Source organism: Tauraco erythrolophus, chromosome 24 (genome assembly GCF_009769465.1).
Source record: "Tauraco erythrolophus isolate bTauEry1 chromosome 24, bTauEry1.pri, whole genome shotgun sequence".
In the NCBI taxonomy this organism is placed as follows: Eukaryota; Metazoa; Chordata; class Aves; order Musophagiformes; family Musophagidae; genus Tauraco; species Tauraco erythrolophus.
Genome location: NC_141488.1, coordinates 982,686 through 1,006,870, shown reverse-complemented (window position 1 = coordinate 1,006,870; position 24,185 = coordinate 982,686). Strand labels below are relative to the sequence as shown.

The 24,185-nt window shown below is 44.1% G+C and overlaps 1 protein-coding gene and 1 non-coding gene across 2 annotated transcripts; both read left to right on the top strand.

Moving 5' to 3' along the window:
• The first annotated feature begins 51 nt into the window (after positions 1-51).
• On the top strand, positions 52-22,407 carry LOC147527068 (nuclear inhibitor of protein phosphatase 1). Its single transcript, XM_086626110.1, has 7 exons — positions 52-113; positions 13,842-13,902; positions 18,014-18,167; positions 18,782-19,002; positions 19,663-19,807; positions 20,970-21,034; positions 22,036-22,407. The coding sequence occupies exons 1-7, from the start codon at positions 52-54 to the stop codon at positions 22,387-22,389; spliced, it is 1,062 nt and encodes a 353-aa protein (XP_086482236.1). The 3' UTR covers positions 22,390-22,407.
• On the top strand, positions 16,777-16,941 carry LOC147527069 (small Cajal body-specific RNA 1). The gene has a single exon (XR_015222859.1).
• Positions 22,408-24,185: the final 1,778 nt, after the last annotated feature.

Genomic DNA, 24,185 nt, shown 5'->3' with positions numbered 1-24,185 from the left:
CCTCCCGCTTCCCAGCCTGCCCCGGGCCCGCCTGAATGGGCCAGGTGCAAGATGGCGGCGAACGCGAACTCCGCCGCCGGCGGCGGCCTCTCGCTCTTCGAGTGCCCCAGCTGGTGAGCGGGCGGGCGGGCCGGGGCCGCGCCGGGCCGCGGGGCTCCTGCGGGATGCGGCGGAGCCGGGCCGGGGGAGCGGGGCCGGGCGCGGGGGCGTGAGGGCCGCGGGGCCGGCGCCGCCTGCCCGGGCCGCGCTCCCTCGCCCCGCAGGGCTGGGGGCGGGCGGCTGCGGCGGCGCCGGGCCGGGCAGGGGCCCGGGCCCGGGGTGCGGCCCCCCGAGCGCATCTGGCCGCCCCGGCTGCCTGCGGGCTTGCCTCGGCGTCCCCTCCGTGCTTAGGGCGCTTCCTGGCGGTGCTGTGGCTCTTCCTAAGAGCTTAAAGAGGATCCGTGATGTAGTACAAATTAAATTTTCTGCTCAAGGTATTTATTCAGTACGAGAAAGCTATCAGCTTGAAACCAGACTGGATTTTCGTTGTTATATTGAGTTAAGGAGTTGGGGTAAGGTGATGTGTTAGAGAAGCAGTATCAGGACCATGAATTTGACTGGTTTTATAATTGTAGAAAACTCCACATTTCTAGCAATCATCTGGCCCAACCTTCTGTTGAAAGCAGGGCCTTATATTGGGTTACCCGGGGCCCTGCTTTGTTTGCTTTGAATTTTTTGATACATGACTACATAGAGCTTTGCTGTGCCATCTTCTCTGGATGCCAGAGCATTGATTATTCAGGGGATGTGCAGGAAAATGACAAAAGGCTACAGCTGAAGAGTCAAGCACTTGTATTTTGGTATAAGCTATGTTCGTGCATGCATGATTGTAGTCTTTACTGCACAGTCATCAGGTTTTTACTGCAAGTCTCCTGCCCCTCAGTGCTTTGGTGAGAGCGCTCAGTGAAGGAATGCTTAAGGAATATGCTTTTTAATTTTGACCTGGTTTAAACGTGCCTGCTTTAGTTAGTAAAACCGTTAACCCTCCCTGGAAAACATTGCTCACATATTTTAGTATTTTTATTTGTGCTGAACATACACAATAACAAACATACATATAAGGCAAGATGATGCTTCATAAAATGATGAGTAGATAAAGTCAAAAATTATTCAGTAGTGGTGCTTTCTAGATGTTCAACTGGAAACATCAAATATCATATATTTCTTTTTTTTTTTTCCCTAGTGTTTTTGTACAAAAGTCTTAACAACTTGCATTATATCCAGTGGTAAATCTGAATGACTTCTGCCTCTGAAAGCTGTAGATGGAACAGCTGGAGAAGTATCACTTGTAAAATGCTTAGTTTCATTAACTTGCATGCTACTGCAGAGGAATTCCTAGATAAATGCCATCTGGAGGGGAAGACTGTAGCAACCATAACCGTGAGGGCCTCTTTAGCAACGTACTTTCTGGTTTCTGCTACAAACGGAGCAGGGTCTTGCAGACAAACAGCCTTCTTCCCCGTGCTGGTGCTGACCTGGTTTGGTTTTGGAGCACAAAACATTGCGCTGAATGATAGAGAAATGAGGTGGAAGGGGTGTCAGGGAGATGATCCAGTCCAGAGTTTCACACCCAGGAGTAAGGGGGTCATGTTTGGGTGCCAGGGCCTGTTTCATTCTGATATTTCTAAGATTTTTGATAATTTGCTTTTTGCAACCTGAACGGCCTTTTGCTATAGTGTTCTAAAATCCTTCTCAGGTGAAACAAAGCTTGTGTGTGGACTCTGTCCTTGTGCATTCTAAGGAAGCCCTTTATTTTCCCTTGGACCTCTTGTGCATCTGCACATTGTAACGCCTTACAGACCAAGTTTGGGCAGCTGTGTGTTCATACTGGTGTGGCGAAAGGCGTGTCTGATGCAGTTTGATCTTAGTCAAATTGCCATGCGTGGATGTGGCCATTAATATCGGTGAAAGACTCGGTTTTGTGTGTAGCTTAATGTTTTTCCTTAACACTTCTTCCGAAACAGGTAAGCTGCTGTTTCATCAGTATTAAAAAAATTAAACAAACAAACTGTAGCAGGAAGCCAGCATGGATAGCCTCCAGTTACAGCGTTTGTATTCTGCTCAACAGGCAACCGAAAAGTTACGGCTGGTGATGTCCCACTGCCTTATCCAGCAGGAGGGAGGAGCTCTCCGACCTGGTGGATTTATTTACTTCTGGTTTGTTTTTCTAGTCTGCAAAACAAGTAGGATGTATTTCATGTTAAAACTTTACATGACTTCCTCTGGCATCTGCTGAATTAGATTCCAGCTCACACTTTTAAAGCGTTTGTTTCTTTCAGCGCAAACCAAAGAGCGCACGGTTGTGATATTGAATAAGCGATGGGTCGTTCACAGGTAGGATTCTCCAGGGTGAAAACAGTTTGCAGGAGCAGACTTGGACCAGTAGTATTGTTATTTGAAGCTCTGATTACCAGAAAGTCTTGGTGTGAACGTATCCTACAGGATCCTCGATGTCTTAAGCACTGGAAAGTTGTCTGGTTAGGTACCAGCGTAGATCTTCATAGGGAGAGCTTTGGGTGACCAAAAAACAGAGTTGCAGAGAATCTTCATGGTCAGTAGTAGCTGCTTCTGTAGTAGTTGATCTTCAATCTCATCAACCTATATTAAGATAAAAACCACAGTTTTTACCTATCTGTTTCTTTTTCTGCCTCTAAGTAGAGCTGCCTTGGGGACTGCAAACACTGATCATACGAGAAATATGTTCTTAAATATAATCAACAGAAATAGATTTTTTTTTTTTTTTGTCTTTGAATTGTTGCCCAAGCTTTCGAGGCTTGCTTCTGTTATTGTATCTGTTCTTTCCTAACGTGGATAGTGTTTTACTGTCCACTTTCCAGAAGAGACCTGTCTTCTGAAATTCAGAGTTTTAATCAGTTTTAATTTCTGGCTTTTGTTTAGTTCTTATGCTGTTATAGACTACTTCTTCGTAGTCCATAAAAGGTTTATTCTTTCTTTTCTTGTGTTTCCAACAGTTAAACTAGTTCAAGGCAGATGAAAAATGATGATTGCTGTCTTAGTGGTGCTTGCTTGTGCCAGAACTTGTTTATAGGTGTACTGCAATTCCTCCCTGCATGTTCCAAAAGACATGAGCTGTGCATTTAAAATTGTATTGAAATACAATTGCCATTGTATTTGAGAAGTCGTGGCGGTCTGGCGAGGTCCCCGATGACTGGAAGAGAGGGAACATAACCCCCATTTTTAAAAAGGGGAGCAAGGAGGACCCGGGCAACTACAGGCCGGTCAGCCTCACCTCTGTGCCTGGCAAGGTCATGGAACAGATTCTCCTGGGAACCATGCTAAGGCACATGGAGAGCAAGGAGGTGGTGGGTGACAGCCAACATGGCTTCACCAAAGGCAGATCGTGCCTGACCAACTTGGTGGCCTTTTATGATGGGGTGACAGCATCGGTGGACAAGGGTCGACCAACGGATATCATCTACCTGGACTTGTGCAAAGCTTTTGACACTGTCCCGCACGACATTCTTGTCTCTAAACTAGAGAGGCACGGGTTTGATGGATGGACCACTCGGTGGATAAGGAATTGGCTCAATGGCCACACTCAGAGAGTAGTGGTCAACGGCTCCATGTCCAAGTGGAGACCGGTCACGAGTGGCGTCCCTCAGGGGTCCGTGTTGGGCCCGGCCCTCTTCAACATCTTTGTCGGTGACGTGGACAGTGGCATGGAGTGCACCCTCAGCAAGTTCGCCGATGACACCAAGCTGTGTGGTGCCGTTGACACGCTGGAAGGGAGGGATGCCATCCAGAGGGACCTCGACAGGCTGGAGAGGTGGGCCCGTGTCAACCTCATGAAGTTCAACCAGGCCAAATGCAAGGTCCTACGTGTGGGTCGTGGCAATCCCAGGCACAAATACAGACTGGGCAGAGAATGGATCGAGAGCAGCCCTGAGGAGAAGGACTTGGGAGTACTGGTGGACGAGAAGCTCAATATGAGCCGGCAATGTGCTCTTGTGGCCCAGAAGGCCAACCGCATCCTGGGTTGCATCAAGAGGAGCGTGGCCAGCAGGTCGAGGGAGGTGATTCTCCCCCTCTACTCTGCCCTCGTGAGACCTCACTTGGAGTATTGCGTCCAGTTCTGGAGTCCCCAGCATAAGAAGGACATGGACCAGTTGGAGAGGGTCCAGAGGAGGGCCACGAAGATGATAAGAGGGCTGGAGCACCTTTCCTATGAGGACAGGCTGAAAGAGTTGGGGCTGTTCAGCCTGGAGAAGAGGAGGCTCCGGGGTGACCTTATAGCGGTCTTCCAGTACCTCAAGGGGGCCTACAAGAAAGATGGGGAGAGGCTGTTCAGGAGGGCCAGTTGTGATAGGACAAGGGGTAATGGTTTTAAAATAGAGGGAGGTAGATTCAGGTTGGATATTAGGAAAAAATTTTTTACCATGAGAGTTGTAGAACACTGGAACAGGTTGCCCAGAGAGGTGGTGGATGCTCCATCCCTGGAGACGTTCAAGGCCAGGTTGGATGAGGCCCTGAGCAACCTGATCTAGTTGGAGATATCCCTGTTCCTTGCAGGGGGGTTGGACTAGATGACCTTTGATGGTCCCTTCCAGCCCTAACCATTCTATGATTCTATGAAAATTGGAACAAAGATGTTGCAAATACTTTCTGTGGGTTAAAATTTATCCATACCATGAGATTAGAAAATGTCTTTAGATAACAATTACATATCCAAGTTTTATTAAGAATTTGCATACCTCCTGAGGTGGCCTTAGTGAGTAGAAGTCATTTCCATGAGGTACAAATGATCCAGGGGGTAATTCTGAGGTGACCATCAGATGTTTGATGGATACTGCCTGTCTCTCCTTTTGTCCTGGTTTAACCGGTACTTGGAATCACGAATCTTTCTTTACTCTCCGTCTTAACACAATATTATTTGGGATGTCAGCCTCATTCTGGAATGTGCATATCTTTGAAATAGTATGTTTTAAAGGCAACAATTGTTCCTCTTCAGCTTCTCTGAGCCAAGAACAATCTATTCCTGGCAATGATTGTACGCAAATTTCTGGAGAAGATGAGCTTCTGAGTTCTGGAAATTCCACCTTGTCCTTGAAGTAGGGCATGAAGATGTGTACAGTAGACACATAGGCCAAGATTTTTAGGAAGTGACTGAATTTAGGCTTCTGAGTCCACATTTAGAAACCTAAGTAGTTGACCTCATTTTAAACTAACACGCTAGAATTAAAGTGTCCATGTCCTGAATAGCTGCAGCTCAGAGTTTCTCTTTGGACTGGATAGGACCTACTTCAGTGAGGCTGCTGAGTTTCAGCTGGATGCAGCTGTTGTAATCCAGTTGGCACGTTGAATCTGAGCCTTGTCAAGGAGATCCTGCCAGCTGATTTGCAAAACTTCAGTTCTGTTAGACAGTGCTTCTTGCTGGCATCGCACCCCAAAGCATTAATGGCTTTGTCCTCTTTCTGAAATGTTTTGGGTTTGTTATTCAGTGTGCTTCTTCCAGGAGCTTGGACTTTTCTTCCTCTTCTTGACTGTCTGTCCCTGATTTTTCCTGCTACTCTGTACTTTTCCAGTAGAGGGTTTGCCATCAGTGGCAGAAATAATCTATGCGAATTCCTCACAGGATCATCCTGACGTAATGCACAGAGCACATGTGAAGAATCTGATGAAATGCATTTTTCTAATACAGAAGAAAAAATTTGTGCTTGTAGGTGTTTTAATATTTCAAAAACCTGTGCTGGAACTTGTTTTTGTTCAGTGCTGTCCCTCTTAAATATTTCATTGTTAATCATTTTAAGAGGTTGGTGTCTTCTATAAGGCCAACAAATCTGTACATGTAGCTACAGTGGGAAAACCTGAACTTCAACTTGTCCAGCTGCTAGACTATATTTTGGAGGAGCGAATTATTAAAGGCAGAGAGTAGATGTGCTGTGCCTGCCAAAGCTGGTAGATGAACCAGCTTTCTTGAAGACTGTTTCCTTCAGAACACACAGGAAATGGTAATTTTGAAAAGCAACAGAGGAGTTCATACAGGAACTGTGAGTGTATAAGAGATGGCCTTTGAGGAGGCAATAGCAGTTGGATAGAGTCTGGGGGCTGACCTTTTTAGTGTGGGTTTTTTTTTTATTAATTACTTTGGAAAAAGTGACTGCAATAGCATGGTCAACATAGAGGCCAGAGTATTATCCAGTCCTTTTTGTGTAATTTGAAGACCAGAACAATAAAACCAAGATAAAATGCAGAAATGTAAGGTGAAAAATGTGGGCTAAGAACAGGAACTTATTCTCAAAGCTAGAAAGTCACTAATCTGAAGTAAAAGGAGACGAGCTCATATTGAGAAACAAAAGGATGTACGAGTACCTAGGCGAACCACAGAATGGTCATCAGTCATGAGTAACGCAGAACTGGTCACAAATAAATACAGAGACTAATACTCTGCCTGAGGTGGAATAATGTGTATCTGAGGTAGAGGAATGCCCGTGCTGTTGGGAAAGGCACCGATGGAAATGCGTAGTCTGTGTTACCTGTACTTAATAAAGCTCAATTCAAACTGGAACAGGTGTAGTGGGAAAGTTCCTTGGTGGGGAAACAGATCTTACTTTCAGACAGAGCAGAGCTTTGGTTGTTCAGTAAAATAAAAACTACACTGGTTTGCAATGGCTAAAGTAGTTTTAAAGAGGAATAGTATTAGGGATTGGGTTTTTTTATAGCTGAAGGGAAAGAAAAAAAAAATTTCTGATGGAAATGAAAGGATTTGATCAAAAATTTGGGAATGAAATCAAACTGTCAGGATACCAAGGCTTTGGACCAGCTTGGTAGGCACGAAGGTTACAGCAAGATGACCTACAGCAGCAGTGGCTGGACTTGCTCATTCTCCAGGTCCTGTCTGGTCTTCCTAATTTCTACAGGCAACTTACACTTCCAGCATACCTGTTCTCACTCTGAAAATGTAGCAATAATCTTATCAAATCATCATTGCATTGTTACTTGCTACTTAATAGTTATTTTCCTATTTAATTCAGTGCCATTTGAATTCATTTTTTAATGTCATAAAACCTGTAGTTCTCTCTAATAGAATATTTATGGCTCTGCTCTCAGGAATGAAATTTTGAAAACAATTTCCAAATTTCCCTCTATTCCATGGAGACTTTGTTGCTGAGTAAGTAACCAAGGGAACCAGAGTGGACCAGTAAAATCTGGTTCTGTGTGGGACTGCATTGTAAATAGTGCCAAGGTGAAGCTGGCAAATGCTTTAATACAAATGGAATGCTTTGCTCTCATCAGAAATCTCCCAGTGCAACTTTTTGTGTTCAGGTGGGCTCTGTACTCATCACATTTCAACCACAGCCTTCTTGACTGTATTTCTTAGAACTGGAAGTTTGGCAAGAATTATTTTAAGGCTTGTAAGAGTAGAAGGAATCGTAAATGCCTCTCATCAACCTGCATTTTTTAAAATTCAAATGCCGTAACCGTCGTATTTCCTCCAGACATAACAAGATTGGATAAGAATTATTGGTCAGTTCTTTACGCAGTCTTCCTCTTCCACATGGAAAGAAACCATTCTGCATGAGCTGAAATAATTACCCTAAAGATTTTGGCCATAACTGTCATAATACCTGCTTTTGTTGTCAAAATTAAGTCACCTAAACAAATTCCAGTGCTAGCTTGGTTGTGATTTCTGTGGTGTGTGTGCTGTGCTTTGAGAAGAGCGTATGACTTGTTTCCATCATGGAGGCACAAGATCAGCAACAACTTTGTGTTCGACTAATATCTTGGGAAGAGGAGGATTTGTCTTTATTCTGACTTCTCTGTGTAGGGAAGAGCATAAAACCAGCCGTCCCAGTTGAGAGCAAGAGCACAGATGGTTTCCTGTCGTATTGTGGTGGTGACCAGTCACGCACACGTTAAGCCTTAAGTATTCCATCCCCTTGTACTCGCGCTGGGCTTTGGGCCGTCAGAAGCAAAGGGATTTCATGAGCTGAAGACTGTGAGTGGTCATATTTAACAACTAACTCCAGACCTAATCTCCACAAATTTTGTAATTTTTCTTGTTAACTTATAGTTTAATTTCACAACACTGAGTGACGGTGTTTTCAACAAATTTCCACAATTTCCAGTGTTGGAAAACATTGGATCTTGTTTTCAGATCCAGGGCTCCTTGCTGCTTGTGTTTCAAGAAATAATGAATGCTACAGAACTAGTGTATTCATTAACAGGACAAAGGAGATGGATACTTGCCTGTTTTTTTTCCCTCTTGCATGAAGCCATCCATACTGGTTATCACGTTATCATCGTTGTATCCTTCTTGACAAGAGAACCAGAACTAATACAGCATTTAAGGTGTGAAAACATTGTATTTTTATAGTTTCTTCCTTATGATGTCTTTACTTTGTCAGCTGTTGATGAGTGTTTCTCTGATTCTGTCTGAACACAGTCATGATGGCTCTAGGTCTTTCCTAAGTGGCATTAAGGAGCCTGGAGCTCCTGGTGGTGGTTGTGTGTTTGAGATGGTCTTTCTCTAGCATGTGCTAGCACTCAAGAGTGCTGTTGTGTTTGTTGTTTTGGTTTTTTAATTCCACCAGGATTTTTACCAAGCAGTAGTTCAGTGTCATGAGATTCGTTTGCAGCATTGTAGTCTGATTTGAGTTTCCTGCATAACTGATGGCATAAATGATTTTTCTTGTTTGTTCCTTGGCACCTTTTTTCCAGACTGCACATAAACATCACTTGCTCTTTCCTGGATTAGAGTTTCTTTTCCCTGTGACACCTTAATTTCCATGAGACCATTTGATAATTTTGTCCAAAGCTTTTTAAAAAACACCAGTCTACTGTACTTACAGCCTTGTTTACATCTTCTTGATTGTCTCCAGTAATTCTGGTAGATTGTGTGATACTACTTGCCTCCTCAAAAAACATATGAATTCTTTCTCTCAAGTATTATGTCAGTCAAAGGTATGGGAAGCTCTACTACAGATGGTTAGCCTAGGCTCCTCTCCAGTCTGGAAAAGGAACAACTGATGTCTTTAATAGTGAAGAGAAAGTCTGTAGGAGACAAGTGTTTGCTTTTGAGGAGAAGAACTAGAGTTCGCAAAAAGAAATTAATAGCGAGCAGATTTGAGGCCAAGCAGTGGAGAGGGTGCTTCAGCTATGTGTAGGTCATCCGTGAAATTTTATGTAAGGTTCTGTGAGTGCATGAAGTTTGCGTGGGTTCTCAGAGCACTTTGTGTAGATAGCTGTTTGAACAGATGGCCACCATGGCTCAGGAAGTCCTTGAGTTGGTAGCTTGGAAACTGGGCAAGTATTTCTGTATGAGGCACCCAATACTGGTTACTGAAGGTAGTTTTTATTTTGCAAAAGGTTCCTTATTCTGGGTTTGTCAGTTCGATCTGCCTGGTGCAGTTCTGCAGGAATGTGAAAGGTGAGTAGAGTTCTTGAAGTCCTACAGAAGCAGCGCTACTCTCTTGATTCAGTAATGCCCTCATTTCACGAGAGAAGTGGTCTGGAGGAGCATGGATACAGTGGTTTTGGACCGCTGTGTTAATAGCTCACATCTTATATGCAAGTTTTAAAGAGCATTGTTTTAAGGAAAGTTCATCTTGCAATTAAAAAACAAACAAACAAAACCCAACATCCCATTGGGAATATTTTGAATATGAAAACAGTCCATTTTGTAACACCCCGTCCGTTGTACAGGTGGCGAACAACAGTTCTGGGTTAGAGTGCCAGTCTCAGTTCCCTGGTGTTGGAAGAATCGTCATGCCCCAAGTATCATCGCGTTTCCAAAGGATAAATGCTGTTGAGTACTGAAGTGTGGGTTGGATTGCTCAGTTCTGGTCTGGCTGTTACTCAGCTCCTGGCTGTCGGCGAGTTCTGCTCAGGAATACAGCTTCTACAGCTCTGCTCTTTACAGCTTCCTGAGGAGGAAAAGTGGAGAGTGAGGTGCTGATCTCCTCTCCCTGGCATCCAGTGACGGGACACGTGGGAATCCTTGAAAGCTGCATCAGGAGAGGTTCCAACTTGACATTAGGAAGCATTTCTTTACCGAGAGGGTGGTCAAACACTGGAAAAGGCTTCCTAGGGGGGTGGTTGATGCCCCAAGCCCATCAGTGTTTGAGGCATTTGGACAGTGCCCTTAGTAACGTACTGTGACTCTGTCAGCCCCAAAGTGGTCAGGCAGTTGGGCTGGATGGTCATTGTAGGTCCCTTCCAACTGAAATATTCTGTTCTGTCGGTTTCTCAGTCAGAACTTGACTTCACTGTATCATCACTTGGCACCTTCGTTTCTCTGACAGCGATGGCCATTTAAGCAATAGATTGCTAAACCGTTAAGTGTAGAAAACTGGTATTTGAGCTCTCTTGGAATGCTTGGCTAAATACCATCTGGCTTTTGCAGTTTACTACTTCTTTTTATCAGTTGTCATGAGTGTGGGATGTCCTCTCACCTCCTCTCTGATACTGTTACGGTCGAGTTCTCCTTGCCAGTCAGCCTCGTTAGTTGTCTGAAAGGCTTCTCCTCTCCCAGTAAGCTGCTGGCAGTTCAGTAGGCAGTCCGAGCGTGCTTTGTCTCAGTCAGGCTGACTAAACTAGTGATCATTAACAATTAGTCTGTTCACAGGTCTGATTTCCAAGTCACTTGCAGAATGCTGACCTGTAGAGAGCAGAGGACATTCAGGCAGTGGGCGCTGCGGTACGTTATCTGGAAGGTGCAGAAGAGCTTCTTGTTTCTCTCTTGCCAACACGAGCACTTGTGCTGGAGCCAGGTTCTGATGTGAGATCGTTTGTCCTGGGGCACTGCTGAGCCTGGGTGTTCCACAGAGCCCAGAGGCTGTGACCTCAAGTAATTCCCCATCCTTCAGAGCAGGGTAGGAAAACTCCTTTAGTGATATTTTGGCACATTAATTAGTGGGAGAGGACTCTTTTTTTTTACTATTGGAAATACGAGGGGAAAGATCTGCTCTCCTCTAACAGCACAGTACCAACTTTCTAACAAACGTTCTTGTAGTAGATTTTTGCAAGAGATTTTCTTTCATTGTTTTACTTCCTTGGTGCATGCGGTGAGGGGTCTGATAGGGCTGAGCATGTGAGGGGTTGTTGATACTTCCAGATAAAGCCATTATTTCTGATCACTTTGCAGCTAATTAGTTTTGAGTATAGAACTGGAAAATCTTTCTACTTTTTTCATTAAAAGACTTTTCACGTATCTAACTTCAGCAGTCTGAGCTATGGCATCAATTTAGTTTGTTCCAAAGGGACAGCCTATGTAACTTCTGTGCCAGAAATAATTTCTGTGAGTTTGTTTTGGTGGTAATTGTAATCAGTATTTACAGCCTTACTGCGTTCAGGGTTTTACAGGCATAAGTTATAGAGGGGATGTGCTATCTGCAAAGAGTTCTCGGTCCAAAAGAAGCCCAAGAACAGATAAATTTTCAAGCACCTTGATTCGTAGCTGAAGGCACCATCTTGTGGTGCTGCTGGGCTGCTTTTCTGTGTTCAAAATAAAGTCGCAGGTAGAAGCAGAGTGAAAATAACAAGGGTGAAACTACAAGTAGGAGGAGTAGGGAAAAATCCTAGATTGTATATGGCACAAGATGACCATCAGGCAGGATTCAGTTTACAGAAGAGGAACTTGGGAGCTTCCCTGTGACTCAACAAGTACATTGAGGATGTTGCTAGAATGTTTTTAGGACAGGCTGACCACTCGGTATCCAGGAAGAAATCACTGATAAGAAAAGCAGCAGGCCCCACTAAGTAAGCAGACTTGCTTGTAGAGTTCATTTGTTGAAAAGTTTACCTATTTGGAAGAAGCAAAAAAAAAAAAGATGGGGGAAGCAGCTTTTGTTTGATGAAAGTGAAAATTATCGAAAGTTGTGTCACACAGTAACTAGAACATGGCAATTTCAGTGGAATGGAGAAAAGCAAGTTTGCCAGTGCTAAGGGTCAGAAGGAGGAAACACTGAGAAACAGACACGTATCCGTGAATGAAACATGTCTTTCAATAAAAAATGGGCGCTGAGAGGAGCACAGGAAAAGACAGCAATACCTAGGTGTAGCCTGGCTGTGTGATCCCAGAGGAACACTTGAGGTGAGGCAGCCCCTTGACTGCACTGGAATGACTGCAAGAGTCAGTCCTTGTAGAACTCATCAGACAGACTAGGTATCTTCATTGGAAACGTTTTCACGTGCTAGTCTTTCACCCACACCACTGTAATCCCATTTCTAGGAAGCAGTCACCATTTTAGCAGATTGTCCTGCAGCATTGCATCCTCTGCTGTTTTTTTTCCAAAAGAATACGAATCAATACCAACCACATCCAACTTATTTGTTAGGATGATGCTATCCCCAGTCTTAGAGAAGGGCTTGGTAAGAAAACTTGTGGAAGTCCCAACTGGCGTATTTGAGAAGGGCCAGAGAGAGATCTGAGCAGGCTGGTGTGATGGATTTGGAGCAAGAATGGAAAATGCTTGTGCAGTACTTGAGAAAGTAGCGAAATAGGAATAATAGTAGGACTGTGTTCTTGCATGAAGTTGTCTAGGAGAGCACGTGTATAGTAACCAGCTGGCCTGGGAACACAGAAGAAACTTTCACATTGTAAGACACGTCCCAGAAACATAAGCATCTGTATTTAACCTCCTCAAACAACTGCAATGACAAGTGACCTTTCTTTCTTCTCCAGCCGTGCTGAGAATGTCACTACCCATCATCACTGTCCTCTTGGCTTGCTCCGTGCAGTGAGCAGAGCAGTAAATGGGAACAACGGGATCTCCTCTGGTTGTTCTGCAGAAGGGCAGCAGTGGAGCTGGGTCACTGCTGTCACCTCGAAAGCTGGTCCGGCTGTAGAGATAAACAGTAGTGCTGTTATCAGTGAAGGAGTACTAGAGATGCCGATTTTGAGAGATCTGAGCAGAAAAAAATCATTTGCTGTCAACAGCCAAAGATCCCATGTAGTGAAGGACAGCATATTGACACCACAGGGGTGTCCTGGTTTTGATAATACCAAATATCTTTTTGATGGTGCTGGTCCTCGTGGGTTCTCCAGCACATTGGTGTTGGTTTGCTGGGCGTGCTGAGTCCCGAGTGCCTCTGTGCTCCCTTTGCCCAAGTGGGAATAACGCTGCCTGACTGGTGAATCCGCATGGCAGGAGGTGATCCGAGATGGAGCTGTGGGTGCGGGGGAGCTGAGATGCCATTTGGGAATTTGGTGGAGGACGATTGTGATGTCATAGGGTCCATGTAATGCTGTCGCCTCTTCCATGTTGCCTGTCTTGCCAGGAAGGCTTGATTGCAGGGGAGTGTAGAGGAGCACGGGCTGTCAGCCAGAGGCTTTGTGTCATTGCAGGTGTGTGTGGAGGCCCTTTCAGATTTTGGCCGTTGCCAGGCCTAGAGGGGAAGGCTGGCAGAAGTTGCCATTCCTCTCAGCAGCCAAGGGGTATAGATGTGCCGTTGTGAAGGGAACATGAGAAGACAGAGCCCCAGAGCAGGCCTTTAAAGGTCCCAGCCTATCCCATTCTCTAGCAATTAGCCTCATATCACGTTCTCTGAGGAGCTGCTCTGTGCATGGTGTAAATTGGCTATTTTTCACCTGGAGAAGCAACGCTTGAAATGTCTCATGTCCGGTTACCTTCACTCTGTTGTAAAACATCATGGTTTATGTATTGTCAGAAGGAATCTGCGGGGAGGAAAAGAAAATTGTAGGTTTTTAATATTTTCCCCAAAATCAGTCTGCTTACAAAGTGTAGGTTTGGTCTGTAGCTCTAGTAGAGTATTAGCTCTAACACTAATAAACTTTTTATTAGGTATTTTGATGCTATGTTTGCTTTTGTTTTATTTTCCAGGGCAGGGAAACCTCCGCCTGGCTTACATCTGGACGTAGTCAAAGGAGACAAACTCATTGAGGTACGAAAATAGTATTGTTTGCATTTAGTGTATCATATACATAGGCACCAGCAGTAGAAAATTTCCCAGCATTTTCCACACTTACTCATAATTATTTCCTTTCTCTCTCGTATTCATTATTTTCAAATCAGTTTGTTTTACTCTGGAACTTCAGCATGAAGTGAATTTTCCCTTTCCTCTACTCCAAGGCGGTCTCATACTAGGCAGGGCTTCCATCAGTTACCTGCTGATTGGATGCACTGTTCGAAGGGGTGCAAAACTGCCGTGCTCAGCTGGGAAACAATGACACTTTGATTCCTGATCATTAAACCTGTCCCAGTAAGAGAGAGAAAAAATGGAACGTTTGTAAGGGAAACTCAATCCTTTGAAGAGCCTTATTTCTTCCAAACCTAGTTTGGGATCAAAGGTGACGTTTTGTTTCCTACAAGATGCTTATATAGGAGATATCAGACTGAAGCCAGAAGGCACCTTAGGAACTTCAGGAGCAGAAACTCAAATAACATGGGGAAAGAAATCCCAAATACAAGAGTAAGAGTAAAAACTCTTCACTTTGTGCTGTTCATTTGAGATACTTGCCTGGTCAGTTTTCGTTGTTTTTCTTGTTGTTTTTTGTTTTACAGTAAGGTTAACTAGGAATCCTGTGTTTTACAGGATTGTTGCCCTGTCCTACAGGATGAAATACAGTAGGATTTTTTCTCATCCCGTGTTCTGGACCTGTGAACAGTGTTGAGATTAGCACAGATACAATGAGTTATTTTTATTGCAGCAAACCACCTCATTCTCTGTTTCATATTTTGTCTTCTATTTATATTTGTCACTGTCTTACCTTATTGTTGTACTGATCAACATTCAGATTTTCCAAAAGGAGATTTTCCAATCAAAAGTAGTAAATCTTTTTTTTTTGAAAAAAAAAAAAAAGGCTCTTTAACATGGTTGACAGACGACCCAACCCAGTGAATGTATTTTAGCTATGGAGAGACTTGTGACTTGCAGTTGACTCAAACAGAGAAATGGTTCTGGCCAGCAAAAGTTTGCAAAGTTGAGCCAAGTTTTCTGAACGGAAGCTTGGAAAATTAAGAACTCAGATCAAGAAAGACTTAGGTAGCTGGTTTGTAACGTACGCTACCACAGGAGCATCAGACAGTATTAAGTGTTCCTTCTGGTGTCTAGCAGGAGAAATTTCACAGAATCACAGAATGTCAGGGATTGGAAGGGACCTCAAAGGATCATCTAGTCCAATCCCACTGCTGGAGCAGGACCACCTAGATCAGATTTACTGGTTGGAATTTGGTTAAGTTACCAGAATGTGCTTTGCGTAGGAAAGCAGATAGAGATGTCACAAATAGGTGTCTCAAAAATAAACTTGTGTTTTCCCAGACCAGAAACCAGTATAATGAGGCCATTTTGCAGTCCATTACTGTTGGTTTTACAGTCTGTTCTGAGAGAGTACTCTTACGATGAATTTAAAGACACAAAAATGGGCAAAGTCAGTCTTGACGTAACAGAGATCTTTGTCCAGCCCTAATTAGGATACTAACTCACATTTACTGCATCTTCAGAGTAGCTTGTTAGTTCATACAAGACATGGCTGAGCTGGTTTGTTTCCCTACTCGGACTACGTCGGAGCTGTCCTTCACTGGTTCTTTCTAGGCACTGTAGCTTTCAAACCCATTGCATTGTGTTTGTCTTCAAACCCTGGGCCATGTATTCAGCTTCTCATGGTATGTTTTCAGAAAAATGTTCAGAGATCAGAGAGCTATAATAGGACATCCTAGCAGTAGCATCTAGGGTGAGGATTGTACTTGGCAGTGGATTTTCCAGTATTTCTTTCAGGCCATGTGATGAGATTCAGTGAGCAAAGCCAAATGGCAGTGACTGGGTTTTTTGGTACATGGCAAGTGGTCAAACATAAGTCTCCCAGGTGGAAAGGCTGCATTATTCTATCTTTATTGTCATGTTTCTTTTGGATTTTTGAGCGTGAAGAGATAGCTTTAGGATGAAAGAGTTTCTGTAGAGCGCTCTGGTGAATCAATCCTCCGGTGCTAGGCAAATGTCTGTCATGGAAATCCTGGTCAGGACTAGAAAAAAAAGAAGCCGCAAGATGCCGTATGGAAGCTGAGGGTACACCACTGGTTTTGGCAGTGGATTAGCAAATTTTGTGTCGATAAATTGACAGTCAGGAATATCATCCTGGTGCTGTCAGACTCTGAGGCTGTGCTGGCCAAAGATTTTGGACCTGCAGGAGGCCCAAGTTGGCTTTGTCAGCCTGAGGTCTCTGCCCATGTTGGGAAAGTGCATGGTACAAACATCCTGATTCCCTCTTGCTTCCATCAGCTCTCTTGATAACCTCAAAGAAGTTGTTCTTGCTGTCATGCAGATCACTGTTAACAGCCATTGCTAGTCTGCTTTCCAAGTACTCTGAGGCTCAGCAGAGGGTTTCACACAGAGGTTACAGAATGGCTGCAGAGTTCGTGCTCTACCTCTGGAATATCTGGTGTTGGCTGTCAGTGCCACTGAGACCAGCGAGGTACAGCGTGTAATATCTGTGCTGCATGCTGTGGCGAGTGGTGAGCAGGCACGGGCACCCGTGTGTGGCGTTGAGGTCTGGTCTGCTGAAGTCAGACTCACAAGAGCTGGCTCAGAACAGTGCCTGCTTGTGTGGCTGCTTTTGTGACCCAAGTCCTCTCGGTTGTGGTGGTCACATGAGACAGTGTACTGTCTGTATGTGTGGGAACTGTACAACAAATTAACACCATCCAAGTGTGATCCGTCTGTTTCCCTTATTGGTACCTGTGGCAAATAGTTTCGCAGTTTTCTGTCTTATGGTAGACAGCAGTAACCAAGAAGGAACATTCTTAAATCTCGTGGATTGCTGAGCACTTGATACTAACCGAGCCATCCGTACCCAGGTCTCACGCAGAGGTCTGAGGTACACCTTGTGATTGCTGGGTCTGGAAAGTGCAACATTAAAACAAGCCATGAAGTGTTTAAGCTCAGTGTATGAAGGATTACACTGGGTTATAACTCAGAGGCACAGAAAACTTTGGAAACGGTATCATGAAGTAAAGACAATAAAATTAGTTTCTCTGATGATTTGTTGCAACACTTCCAAATGAGGAATTAGTTTGTGTCTGCAAAACCTCTTGAAATGCTGTCGAGTGAGAATGGTATTGTTTTGTGCATAATGGGTACAACTGAAAACTTAGGGGACACTTCTTTTGGTTTCATTTATGGACAAGAATGAGAAATTGATGGACCAATTTTTATAGTACTTGAAATCGTGAGATAACTGCTTGTGGTGCTGAGCACTGAAATGTGGAGTAATGAGTCAGCTTCTGAAGATTCACTTGTATCAGGATTGTGTTTACACAGGATATTTTTTCAAATACACAAGAATAAAAGAAAAATTTAACGCTCATCTTTCTCACAAAGTGGAATAATAGAGTTCCTTAGTGCCAAGGTATTGAATTTGGGAACTTAGAGTGCTGAACTGAGTGAGGTGCTGCATTAGGACATGAATCCATTGCTATGAATTTGAATCCCTGGAAAACCTTACCAGCGTTTCTCAAAAGAAACAAACACTGTGGTATTCACAGATCAATAGCTGTAATCTTAAGGGAAAAATATCAGTCAGACTGGAACGCTAGATGTTGATTAAGACTTTCAGGGAGAAGTAAAACAAAAGCACACTAGTGTGAGGAACGTACAGGGAAGGGACCTTGAGAGGCTGGAGAGGTGGGCCTGTGTGAACCTCATGGAGTTCAATCAGGCCAAGTGCAAGGTGTAAAAATCACTGGGAGCAGATGTGAGAGAGAATCTCTTATATGAGACAATCTCATGCTTTGAAGAGTTATTGTCCTTCCTGGGCTGTCTGGTATTGGCTGTTGAAGAAGGGATCAACTGGGACTCTTCCACATTCAGCTGTTCTGGTTTTTCAAAGAGAAGATTTGAGTTTCTATATTGAACAGTGTCAAACAAAACTGAAATATTGATTAGCTGTTGATGCTTTGTTTTTAATTTGGTCTGTTTATTCATGTTCTTGCATTTTTTCAGGAAAATCCAAAAGATTACAGGAGTCTAATATGCCTCTCTGTTTGATATTCCACCTCAGAAACTCATCATTGATGAGAAGAAATACTATCTCTTTGGGAGAAATCCTGATCTGTGCGATTTTACCATTGACCACCAGTCTTGCTCTCGGGTCCATGCTGCCTTGGTCTATCACAAACATCTCAAGAGGGTTTTCCTCATAGATCTAAACAGCAGTAAGTAGTGTGATGTTTAACCAGATAGAAGTATGATATTTCAGTGCTTAAACATTTCTGAATCTGAGACACTTTTTCCTTTTTCTGTTGTTGTTTGCACTGTGTGGGTAGATGACTATAATCTGGATTAGCATCCTAGTGGAAGATGGCTTGGCTTAGGAGCAAAAGAGTGTTTGCTCCACTCAGCTCACATCTGCTTCATTTGGTGTTTAAAGCAACATTTCTAGACTCTTAAGAGACTAAGGGAGAGGAGGAAAGAGACTTAGCCTTCCCTTCACAATTGTAATGAAGCCCTCTCTTCTGAGAGTGGTTTCCCAAGATCTAAAACCTGACACACTGCTTTTTCCACTGAGGGACTGATTCCAGTCATGGTACCTTGGGACCTACAAGAATCTTGAAATGTCATTTGTTTCCATGACTTTTTGAGCACTTTGATGTTTGCTATCTTAGTTTGTGTAAATGTAGGTAAAATGTACGTAGCTAATGTCTTCAGCAGTACCTCAGTGACTTGTGTCTTGGAGCAACCATGTTTCTAGGCTTCTCAAGACTTGTGCTTGAGTATGGTGAGCCCAAGCTGATGACTAACAGGCTATTGTGCGTTTTGGTGTTCTCAGCACACGGCACATTCTTAGGTCATATCCGGTTGGAACCTCACAAACCCCAGCAGATACCCATTGACTCCACGGTTTCGTTTGGTGCCTCTACGCGGGCATACACTCTGCGAGAGAAGCCTCAGACACTGCCATCAGCAGTTAAAGGAGAAGAGAAAATGAGTGGTGAAGATGAAGAGCTCAAGGGCTTGCTGGGCCTGCCAGAGGAGGAGACGGAACTTGACGTGAGTACAATAGCATGTAGTGCCTAGATGGTGTTTCCAGCTAAACAGATAGCATTCCCCACTTCTTTTCGTAGGTTCAGGTTCTTAATTTCTTGGCCTTGAAGCTGGAAGACCTCTGAGATGTCTTCTGCACACAAACCATCTCATTTTACCACTATAAGCCTGTGATCATACTGCTTCCCAGAATCAGTGACCTGATAATCCTCCTATTCCAGTGGTCTCCTCACAGAGACTTGCCAGGGAGTGCATGGTCAGGAGTGGTTTACCACACTGTTCCCCATTGCCAGATGAGTCAGTGCTGCCCTGTTTCCTACAGTTAGCTAGTGAAGAGGGAAAAAGCAGTGTGTGTGGTGGCATGCACAGAATTGTTGAGGTTGGACCTCTCGAGATCATCTCGTCCAGCCCCCCTGCTCAAGCAGGGTCAGCTAGAGCAGGTTGCCCAGGCCTGTGCTTAGTCAAGTTCTGAATGTATCTCTGCCAACAGAGGCTCCACAGCCTCTCTGGGATACCCGTTCCAGCACTGGAGCGCTCTTTCTTCCTAGAGGTCTAAAGTTGAAGCTAAGCAGTGTGCTGTGGTGTCTGGAGAAGCACAGTCACAGGATTAAATCAGACTTCATACGCTAGTTGCTTAAACTGTTTCATCTCCCAATTTGTCATTAGAACCTGACGGAGTTTAATACAGCCCACAACAAAAGAATTTCCACGCTAACCATTGAGGAGGGGAACTTGGATATTCAGAGACCAAAGAGAAAACGGAAGAACTGCAGAGTGACGTTCAGTGATGATGATGAAATCATCAATCCGGGTAAGTGGTTTGCCCTCATCTTTAATCGATGCCTTTAAGGCCCTCTTTCCAGTATTCTCCTGGGGATTCCTGATGGCTGTGTGTGGATAAGGAGGAGGGAAATTTGACAGTCGATATTTGGGATGTGCTCTTTCAGAGAAGCTGCCACATGTCTTTGAGTCTTTGACCTCTCTGTTTCTTCTCTTCTACCTGTAAAAGAACCGCATGGTTTGTGCAGGACAGAAGTATCCCACTCAGCTTCATTGTTCAAAATCCTGTCAGGTGTTGGAAAGATGTGTGAGCCAGAAGGAGGAAAGCATTTTAAATGTTTTGCCTTCTTTAGAATCTAAATGGGAACTGAACTTCTTTGGTTTTCATCTGTCCCTGAATGCTTTCCTAACCTGTTGCCTAATGGGTATTTGTCTCAAGCTCAGAGGTTTTTAGCTTCTTGTCTGCATATTGGAACAAGTCATTCTCATTCAAAATGATGCTTCTGCAGGTGTATCCAGTTCCTCGTTGGTCTTTTTTCTCCCTTAGCCGTTTTATATTACTGGCATTTCTTTTAATGAGATTTCATTTGGATAATATTCCTGTTAATAAGAGTAGCATATTAATGAGTACGCATTTTAAAATACGATCCGGACCTAGTTTCACTTGGCAATGTATATCACCATGAATAACCTTTTTGATTTACAGGGTTACGCAGTTTAGTGCTCAGCACATCCTGATGTAAACAGCACTCGTTCACAATGCAAAAAAGATAATTTTTTCAGACTTTCAGAGATTCTACATTCCGACTCCTTCAGGGTCCCCAAGGACTCCTGGAGCAAACTCTCGTGCCCGTGAGCACGAGCAGTGCCTTGTCAGCAGCAGCTCCCGGCCCAGAACTGGTCTGTCTGATCAGTGCAAACTGCCCATCCCTCCCCTTTCCCCGTTCTCCATCTGAGTGGAAGCCTTTCTTGCCAGAATATCCGCTGAGCCCCCTTGAGACAAAGCCACTAGGTGTCCTCTTGACTCCTCTCTTTGTCTGGGCTTGCTTGTGCTTACTGGGAGCGACTAGAGCACTGACTTGGAGAAGAGAAGGTCCGTGTACCAGTTCTTCATACGGGTTCCTTTACCTGACAGATGTCCCATCTGTTTGCCTGTATTCTTACCCAAAGCTTCACTGTTCTTGACTTCACAGAGGACGTGGACCCTTCTGTTGGCCGTTTCAGGAACATGGTACAGACAGCAGTAGTCCCTGTTAAGGTACGGAGTAACTCCCAACTTTCTAATTAATACATTACATTGATGAACTCACTTTATGAATTGCACCTTAGAAACATAATGTCCTCTGGTGAAAAGTGTTTTATTGTTAAGCAAAAGTTGTGTTCGTGTTTCACAGTTGTCTTTTTTTAGCACATTTGACCTTTTCCCTTCAAACCCAGCTTTAGCTCTTTTCTTTAATAACACATGGGATCAATGACAATTTTTTTTTCCTCCCAAAAAGAAACACATTCCAGAAATTCAGTGTGGTAGTTCTAGGCATCAGTTAAAATTGTGGGAAGTGTGGAAAATAAAAAGGAAAAATGAGAAGCTGTTTGTTTGAATACTGTAAGCGTTAAAGGTTTCGTAAGGTTGTCTGCTAGAACTAGCAGGGTTTAGGCTTTGCTCCAAGGTGAGTGTGTTGCCAGTGCTATGTTTAATTTGCACATGCTAGGAGTAGGGAAGATTTGCAAAACTTAAGTGTAGCTAAGCAACAGTGTGATAGCAATTCCTCTTGTTGCTGGTGTCTGCTAAACAATGCCTGTGGAAAAGGATAATTACACGTAAAGCCCAGACTGCTGAAGATGCAAATGAGCAGGAGCTAGACAAAATGACCCAAGTGATCTAGAATTTGCAGTTTCTTACTGTGGGTGGAAGGAGGGTCTGTGTTACTGACTAAAGACCAGCTCAGTCTTGCATTCAGGACAAGCTCAAGACTGACAGGTGTGTACAGGAGGTAGAGAGGTGCTCAGACTTGATCCAAGTTAAACCTGAGCTTCAGCTTCTGTCACCCCCTTCTGCATTGTGCACCTTGAAGAGTTTATTGTGAAGTGGTTTCCAAGGAAACTCAGAAGAAATCTTCTGGGACAAAGGTTGGGGCATGGTCTGTAACCACTTTATATGTGTCTGGATGCCTTTTTGGAGAAAACGCCATTGGCATCCAGTTTAAATAGCTTGCTTGTTCTATGTTCTTTGGGTAATTCTTGCAATACTTCCGTCTACAGAAAAAACGGTTGGAGAATCCAGGCTCATTGACCACAGACGATTCTGCATCGCGACGTATGCAAAACTTTCCCTACAGCGGAGGATTATACGGTGGCTTACCTCCCACTCACAATGAGGCGGGTTCCCAGTCGCACGGCGTCCATGGGACAGCACTCATTGGTGGTCTGCCAATGCCCTACCCCAATCTTGCCCCAGATGTGGACTTGACTCCTGTCGTGCCCTCAACTGTTAACATGAACCCAGCTCCAAACCCTGCTGTCTTTAATCCCGAAGCTGTGAATGAACCCAAGAAGAAGAAGTATGCCAAGGAGGCATGGCCGGGCAAGAAGCCAACCCCTTCCCTGCTGATCTGAGTTGGGTTTCATCGAGGGAGGGTGGGAGTTGCAAACTCCAAAAACTGTTCGTGTACGGTATCATCTTCAAAATTTCTATGTCCTAACCAGGTGTAATACCAAGATTGGAGAAGTGAAACGTCCTTTAAAGATCTGTCTTCGAATGTTTTTTTTAAGTCTGAAAAAAAAAAAAGAAAAAAATACAGCTCCCATTGCCTTTTGAACCAAAATATCTGGCAGCCTTTTCTTAACCATTACTGTCCCCAGAGGTCTTGACTCTGAATTATGATGCGTAAGTTGAAGGGGCGGAGTCATACAGTTTAATTATCGTTTATGGCATGACCCTGCAAACTTGTGTATTTAGGTGACGCGCTCGCTATGAGTAGCGTTCCTGCTGAACTTGCTCATAGCAGACCAGCTGTATCAGAAGTAACCGTGGGGCCAGGCTTTTCAGATATCCCATCAGTTTGAGTTCTAAAACTTGCACAATATAGATCAGCTTTTATTTTTTACATTTTCAAAACCTCACCAATGTGGGCCGTTATCTCTTTTTTTTTCTCACTTTGGCTACAACTTGTTTTAATTTCCACCTAAAACACTACAGCATCCCATTAGTTCATGAGAACGTGGGGTTGAGATGGACAAGAAATACATGGACTGCCTTCGCTGTGGTCCAGTACCGTACGACGGAGCGCTGTGTGGAGGGATAAAGGGTGCACACGTGGATGGAGCTGAGCTGGTGGTGGTGCTCGTGGCAGCACACAGGCATGGCAAGCCCAGGCACTATCTACACTGTGCATACAGACAAAGTGGTGTTGACCGTCCCCTGGGGTAGCTGAAGGTGGAGTTACACAGAGGAGAACAGTTTCTCTTCAACTCCGTGGCCCTTTTAAGTAGTTCATTTCTATTTGCAAACAGAGCTTGTGAGCTTAGAGTATATGTGAGGTGCAACAAGACACACACAAAAATGGGCAGCCACCAGCAGTGTCAGAGGACTTGCGTGTTTAACGACTAAAACCACCACCTGCACACTCCTCTGGCTGCTGGTAACAGTGGGTGAGTATCGAATGCGGCTTAAAGCTAGAATGGGAGTTCTCAGGGGAGAATCTCCCTGTCTTGAATAAAGCAGCACACAAGTTGGTTTTATAATACTCTTTTTTTCTACTCCATCACTTCTTCCCATTGAATAAAATGAGAAGCTTGGATTGTTGCTCTAGCCCTTCAGATCCTCGAGTTTACATTTCGGAATCTGATTCACGTGTGTTCAGACACTAAGACCTTACTTTATACAAAGTAAGACCAGAGCTCTGCTTTTCTTAGGTTTGCTCTGGATTTTTGTACATTCTATGACACAGTTCAGCTACGTAGTCACATTCCTTTGTTGTTTGGGGGATTTCTCCAGGAAATGTGCACTCAGATGGCAGTAGCATACCCGTCTGTTCATTGTGTGCAGCACTGTAGCCACCTGGCTGAGTAGTGTGGTGGAAACACGATGGTTGCTGGTCCAGCTCTACGCACTAGACCTGTTTTGGATAGATGCTCCAAAATCAGTGTGACTTCTGCATCTGCAGTGATTGCTTCTGTCATGTTCTGAGGGGGAAATGGGCTAGCAGCTACCTCATTCACAAGAGAGTGGCTTTAGAGGCTGGTTTGTTCCCCTCCCTGCACCATCTCTAAGGTCTTTTCCAACCTAGAAATCTATGGAATCCATGAATCATACCTAGCTCAGACTATTGTATGGGTCAATACCGTACTTTCTCCATCATACAGTTGTGCCACTCTGTTTAGTTGCCGTTGAATATGGTTCAATCCCCAGA

Coding starts and splice junctions, on each gene's coding strand:
- LOC147527068 (XM_086626110.1), top strand. CDS start 52: ATGGCGGCGAACGCGAACTCCGCCGCCGGCGGCGGCCTCTCGCTCTTC. Junction 114..13,841: donor CTCTTCGAGTGCCCCAGCTG/GTGAGCGGGCGG, acceptor TTTATTTTCCAG/GGCAGGGAAACCTCCGCCTG. Junction 13,903..18,013: donor AAGGAGACAAACTCATTGAG/GTACGAAAATAG, acceptor ATTCCACCTCAG/AAACTCATCATTGATGAGAA.